Source organism: Vigna radiata, chromosome 4 (genome assembly GCF_000741045.1).
Source record: "Vigna radiata var. radiata cultivar VC1973A chromosome 4, Vradiata_ver6, whole genome shotgun sequence".
Taxonomy (NCBI): Eukaryota; Viridiplantae; Streptophyta; class Magnoliopsida; order Fabales; family Fabaceae; genus Vigna; species Vigna radiata.
The window spans coordinates 2,411,421-2,418,590 of record NC_028354.1 but is presented as its reverse complement, the minus strand read 5'-3'; the positions used below and the strand labels follow the sequence as shown (position 1 = coordinate 2,418,590).

Sequence of the window (7,170 nt, the reverse complement as noted above, 5' to 3'; positions counted from 1 at the left end):
ATGCAAACTTTGGAGGTGAAGTAGATCGCCAAAGAAGTACCACTCGTTACATTTTCATTGTTGGTACTATGACTGTTAGATGGATGTCACAAGTACAAAACATTGTTGCTTTATCCAATACAAGGGTTGAGTATGTAGCCGTAACAAAAGCTAGTAAAGAATTAATATGGCTTCAAGGATTGTTAACAAAGTTGGGATCCAAAAGATTAATGTTTTGCATAGTGATAGTCAGAGTGCAATACATCTGGAAAAGAATTCAACATTTCACTCTAGGACAAAACATATTGATATTCGTTATCATTTCATTAGATATCTTTGCTTGAAGATGAGGTGCTAACATTAAGAAAGATTCTTGGGAGTAAGAATTTGGCAGACAAATTAACAAAAGTGATAACCATTGACAAACTGAAATTGTGTTCAACTTCAGTTGGCTTGCTATAATAATATACTACAGAAGATTGTTGTAATGATCAAGGTGTGAAGATAGATTAAAATCAGTTTTCAAGTGAGAGATTGTTAGAATTGGCAAAAAAGGTTTTATCGAAAAAAAATCAATGAAAGGAGAAGATTAAAGAAATCAATAAATTAAATATAAAATAAGTTAATATATAAGAGAAAAAAATAAAGAACAAAAGAATGTAAAGAAGAAAAACAATATAAAAAAAAGAGAAAAGTGATATTATAATTTTTTATTTTTATTAATAATATATTTATAGAGTATTATTATTCCACATTTATATTTTTTCTCACAAATCTGATTAAGAAAAATTCTACTAAATTTATCAACAGAAAACTAATGTTTATAAAGAACACAAAAAGTGTGGCAGGAAAAGAACTATAAAAATAAAATTAACATCTAATGGAATCTTGAGACTCTCTTTATTGTTTTTGTAATTCCTCTTTCTCAGTGAAATTTAAGATTGTCTTAATGTGGAATGACATGATTCAAGAATCTCTTGTACCATTTACCAGCAACTGTTGTGCAACGCTCGAGATTATTATTGAAATCAACATGAATAATTCCCCAATTTCTGGAAAACCCAGCTCTGAATTCAAAGGTATCAAATGCAGCCCACACGAAATAACCACCAACTCTTACACCATCGCTATTGGTAAAAACATTTCAAAACACAAACATTAGTGTCTACTTTACAAGATACAACACATTCATTCATTCAAGGAATATTGTAAGTAAAATCACCTTCAACATTAAATTTATATATTTAGTTGGTTTTACACATTTATGTCAACTTTTACAACTAATGAACTTTCAATGAATCTGACCTTTTCAAAGTAACTGATTATATAACTTATTAATAAAAAAAAATCAACTTATGAATAGTGAATTATGATTCACTCAATTAACTTTTCAACTTATAATTATAATTCTATATTTTCTACATTAAGTCAAAAACATATTTAACAAACTTGTCAATTTTTTATTCATTTTCCTCTCATAAAATAAAAATAGACAACATAAAAAGAGGAAAAAATATAAACAAAATTAGCTTACCTCACTTAAAAGTGGTAATTGTATATATATATATATATATATATATATATATATATATATATATATATATATATATATATATACACACACTAAAAGTTTGAGACACACAGAACTTACTCAATTGCTGCTTTGGTATAGTTTAAATGTGTGGCTAAGTATTTGATCCGATGCATGTCTATCAATGGATTTGTGATGTTGAATGAAGCAATACCTATAGGAAGGAAGAGAAAGGCAGATCAATATCTTCTTATTTGAAATCATAGATACTTGACGTGGAAATATAATGAATCATTGTTTCACAAACCATTCTCAGTTATGTAGATCTTGGGATTTTGGTACTTTTTCTTGATGTGTTGTAAAATGTTATATAATCCTTGGGGATAGACAAAATTACCACCATATTTATCCTACAAAATATGAACATTGAAAAATGTAAAAAAGAAAATAGTTTTATTATTAACCTACAACACTCTTCTGAAATGATTGTCTCACCAAGTAACCAAGGGTTTTTCCTTCTGCATTGAAATCTATAGAGAGAAAAAAAGAAGTGAAGAATTAATGATTTGGTGCATCATTGTCTCTTGTAATCCAATTAGGTGAATTTAGTGAGATAAAAACTCACCTTCTGAACTTCCTAAAGCATCATAGTTGTCTGTTAAAGATATATTTGTTTTGTTTGTTTCATGCTTAGCAAAATGAGAAGTGTAATAATTGATTCCAATGAAGTCTGTGCTTCCTGCAACCATGTTTTTCTCATCTTCTGTGAAATTGGGTAGTCTGTTCCCCACTAAATCTCTCATGATTTTTGGATAATCTCCATAGACTACTGGGTCTAAAATCCTGTTTGTTGAAATGCACAACTTTTATCATACATCAATAGTTAAAAATATTAAACCAAACAAGCTTAAGGGTGTGATTTTGTGAAGGCTTAATTAACAAAACTAACCATCCAATCAAGAAATCTGTAAGTCTTTCAGCTGCAGCCACATCTTCTGATTTTGAACTGTAGGGTTCAAAACTTTCAGATCCGATAACAATTCCAATTTCTCCTCTTTGTGTTGCCTTCATCATGTAACAAATGTTTACTAGAGAATAACTCGTTTTTCTTCAAAGTTCATATAAATAATAACCTAATTGGGTGAAAATTCTATATCGATTAGAGATAAGATGAATTTATAGTAGATAAATACAAATCCTACCTTATAAACTAGTTTTGTAAGGTTGAATCATATTTAAAATCCACGTCAAACTTAGAAGGTTTAAACCCTTTTTTGGTCCCTAAGTTAAGTTCTGATGTTCAGTTTAGTCCCCGCTTTTAAAACTGTCAACCTTTAGTCCCTATGATATGAAAAATGTATCAAATCAGTCTCATTCGTTAACAAATCACAAGTTTTTCATTAAGTGATTTGTTGTTCATAACACCTTCCGTTAACAAATCACAAAATATTGGATACCTAGGTATGAAAGCTTGTGATTTATTGTTCATTAAGTGCTGTCATGAGGACTGATTTGCTACATTTTTCATATCATAGGGACTAAATATTGACATTTTTAAAAACGGAAACTAAACTGAACATCAGAACTTAACTTATGTACCAAAAAAGGGTTTAAACCAACTTAAAATTATTGTTTACATTCCTTACTAATAGAGTTTGATTTAGCATTAGTAAAAGATTGGTTATGCATATAATGCACCCACATGTAATTGAATATGTCATAACAACTTAAAATTAAACGATACTGTACTTGGAATTTTTCTCTGTATAGCTTGACTGCTGCAGCATGGCAAAGGATGTAGTTATGAACTACAGTATAAGGTTGTTTGCAGAGTTTGGTAGCTTGGCATGGTTCAGGATTATCATTGTCAAAACCATGCATGTAAGTAATTAAACCTACAATTTGTGGCTCATTCATTGTAGTCCAATGCTTAACTCGATCTCCGTATGTTTTGAAAAGGAGTTCACAATAATCCTTGTAATAATTCCTGAAATTTTTCATTTTTATAATGATCATTATGAACATGATGTAAAAATTTATGTTGTTCAATGAAATTCATGAAAGCAGAATATCTAGAAGAGATCAAGAAAGTTCTTACACAATGGAGCTATTCAGAAAACCATTAAGTTTTTCCTGAATGGCAAGAGGATAGTCAAAGTGTAGGATAGTCACAAAAGGAGTAATGCCTACATTTAATTATAATATATCAAGTTAAGCACATTAAAAACATTTTTTTTTTTGTGTAATGTTAGAAAAATTTTCTCTAATTTTACTTTGAAAATAAAATTAATTACACCATACCATTTGCAAGTAATTCATCGATCAAATGGTTGTAGAAATCAACACCCTCTTGATTTACACCCCCTTCTATGGTTCCATCTATATTTTATTGTCGAAAAATGAAGAGAAAAATATGTAAGTGTTCTTTATATGATCACATTAATTACTATATTTCTTGGGTTTTCAAAATTTGCCTGGCAAGACTCTACTCCATGAGATGGACATTCTGTAAGAATTTATTCCAAGATTCTTTAAATGTTGGACGTCTTCCTACAAGATCATTAACAAAATAAACATATAAAATACAAAAATACCATGTTCTTGTACACAAACATATAATCATGTTAATTAACCGTTACCAACCTTGTATCGCTTATAATGTTGGATCATTGTAGGAAACTTATCACCATCAATAAATGCTTCTGGTTGTTATGGAAAAAGTAACGAAAGGGGTTAAAGAAAATGATAATACAAGTAATAACGTATCTTGAGAGTTAAATATTTCCATTAATTATAAAATAAAAACATATATAGATTAACCTTTGTTACGGTTAATTCTATCATCCCAGATTCCTGGTCCTCTTCCTCCCTCAGAAGCTGCTCCTTCAACCTATATTAAGGTTAATTAAGTAACAACATAATAACGACAAATTACCCAAATACTAAGATATTTTGTTGTCTTAGAAAATTTTCGTACCTGTAAGGCTGAAGTTCCTGCTCCAAACAAGAAGTTTGGTGGAAATGATCGCCGTTTTGGACAGTGGTAAAATTTTCGTAAATCTCCCAAAGAAGAACGATAAGGAATAGTAGCTGTTTCTCCAATCTATATTCAAGAAATATAATGTTACATTTGCAGTTGCTTCTTCTATCTCTATTCATTAATCTTCTGTTATTTATGCATTGGACAATGATATTTTAACAACTTTTTTTTAACAACTTTTTGACAACAGGGAATACGTGTTACCATTTTATTGATCTGTTTGAATTTATTTTAAAAAAATATTTGAAATGGACCAATCACAAACTGTCAGGTATGTGTTGTCAAAAAAAAGTTGTTAAAGATACTTTTTCCTTATGCATTATGACAAAATGGATGAGATTGGTTTTATCAGTTTTGTTATGAAAATGAGTAACTTAAAAGAAACCTAAAAACAATGAAACAAACGTATTTTACTACAACATACGAGTACCTGAGTTGTAGAAAGTCCAAAACCAGAATCAAAGTCAGATAATGGAAACGTTTCGGGAATGTGTGAATCTGCAATCATAATTTTATACAAGTTTTAAACCATGACACTATAAGGGTGATACCAATTACATATTGAAAAACAAAAATACACTTCACCAGCGATTGCATATTGTTTCTGCCTTAACAATAATCACTTAATTCTAAAACTATTAATTCCAATGTAAGTATATTAAATTAAGGAGCGTTTAATAAGAGTAAAGTATTGATTTATATATATATAATCTAACCTCTCTTTATTTTATATTTATATTTAAATTGTTTTTTACTTGTTAATTAATGTGCTTTATCAATGGGTTGTAAGGATATTATTTCTCGTAAAAATCAAATTTTGTTGTTTAAACTGGTGTGTTTGTGTGTGTGAGAAAAATAATAATTGACGAGACTTAAAATTTGTAAGACTTTAATAATTTTGAAATGAGATGAGAAATCAATAATTTCAGAATAGATGTAGGAATACAGATATGGTAAATAAAAACAAGTAATATAAATTAAATTTCAATAATTCATGAAGGCACAAAATAAATAAATTTAACAAAATATGTAGTATTTCTACATCTATATAATACAATTCATAAAATTTCATATGATAATACTAAAAGATTGGTGAAATTCAAACCTTGAACCTTAGCTGATAAGCAGGGATTTAAAGCCACAGATAAGATTGTTAGAATAGTTTTCCAGACTCTCAAAGGTGATAAAATCTCCATTTTTGACGTTCAGAAAGAGCTATTGAATTTCTGTGGAAAACAAGAGTTGGACAATAGAAAAAACGTATTCCCTATAGTATATATTGGGAGATGAAACCACTTTTTTTTTTTTTTTTCCTTTTTTTTATGTTATTAACAACTTATAATGTTTTGCTGTAACACCCGTTTTTAATATATGTATATATAATAACATAAATAGGTTACTAGTAATTAAGTTATTATTTTAATAAAAGAAACAAATATATAGAAATAAGTTGGCTTAATGATTTTGGACATTTCATTGTCAAGTTTTACTAAATTCTAGCGTAAATACTATTTTTTTTTCATTTCATTATTGTTTTTATAAATAGATAACTTATAAACAAGTAAAAAATTAAAAATAAGTTTTTCTATTTTTTTATTTTCTTTTAATTGTTTGAGATTAAGTGTGTTAATGTAATTTATCTTGTTTTATTTTATTTTTATATTCTTTTTATTGAGAACCTAAGTCATTTTTATAATAATATTTTTTATTCACTAATATAATGAAGACTTTTGGTAACATCTCATTTAATAAAGCAATTTATTAAACAAAATATTACACGGTTGATAAAACATACCAGATAGAAAAAAAAACATGTAATTTACCGGTAACCTATATATAAAACATCTAATTATATATCTAAATTTATATATATACTTTAAACCAGTTCAAACAAAGCTTTATTCATAACAACTAAAGAAATAAAAGAAACAAATGTATAAGATAATCGATTATCTCATATAATAATTTATTATTCCAAAGAACTTTCAAATAAAGAATAAACTTTGATTGAAATAATCGATTATCAAATAGGATAATCGATTATTCTAGAGAGATTTCAAGCTAGGAAGAAACTCTGATTGAGATAGTCAATTATCAAGTAGGATAATCAATTATCATAAAAAGTCTTGAAGATAAATCAAGTTGCTCATTGGGATAATCAATTATCCAACCTAATAATTGATTGTCTTTATGAGTTTTTGATAGCAAACCTTAAATTTTGATCTACATGCAATTTAAACTCATTCAAAAGACCAAATTGGTATCCTTAATATTGTATTTGATTACAGAACTTGTTTATAACTTAAATTTGGATATAATTTGCTTAATTGAATATGAATTCAATGCATTTAGACCGAGTCAATACCCAAAAACTTACATAGCAGTCCCTACTCTATAAAAACTAGATTTCAATAAAGTAATATGCTAATTAAGTCCTAAATGACTCAAACAATTATCAAAGCTTCGTATTTTTTGCAAAACCATAACTTTAGAATTTAACCTGTCAAGACCCTCATTTTATGCCCAAAATTCGCATTTCTTCTAACTTACTTACAATCAAAGTTCTATAAAAGTTCATCAACTTAGAGTCACCCAAACTACCTTCTTAAACTCATCAAAA

General features: G+C 27.8%; 1 protein-coding gene across 1 annotated transcript; it reads right to left on the bottom strand.

Moving 5' to 3' along the window:
• Positions 1–925: 925 nt before the first annotated feature.
• Positions 926–5,746, bottom strand: LOC106758242 (beta-glucosidase 13-like). The gene is made up of 15 exons (XM_022779556.1): positions 5,656–5,746; positions 4,981–5,048; positions 4,488–4,613; positions 4,331–4,400; positions 4,154–4,212; positions 3,985–4,060; positions 3,812–3,889; positions 3,609–3,696; positions 3,260–3,497; positions 2,460–2,575; positions 2,136–2,353; positions 2,006–2,040; positions 1,818–1,920; positions 1,631–1,724; positions 926–1,106 (listed from the first exon to the last, which is right to left on the bottom strand). The coding sequence occupies exons 1-15, from the start codon at positions 5,744–5,746 to the stop codon at positions 926–928; spliced, it is 1,641 nt and encodes a 546-aa protein (XP_022635277.1).
• Between the last annotated feature and the right edge of the window lie 1,424 nt (positions 5,747–7,170).

What these genes read in the sequence shown, in the direction of transcription:
- LOC106758242 (XM_022779556.1), bottom strand. Translation starts at nt 5,746, where the DNA reads ATGGAGATTTTATCACCTTTGAGAGTCTGGAAAACTATTCTAACAATC. An exon ending in TGCTTTAGGAAGTTCAGAAG is followed by an intron (nt 2,041 to 2,135) that starts GTGAGTTTTTAT and finishes TTCTCTCTATAG; the next exon opens with ATTTCAATGCAGAAGGAAAA. An exon ending in GAAAAACCCTTGGTTACTTG is followed by an intron (nt 1,921 to 2,005) that starts GTGAGACAATCA and finishes CATATTTTGTAG; the next exon opens with GATAAATATGGTGGTAATTT.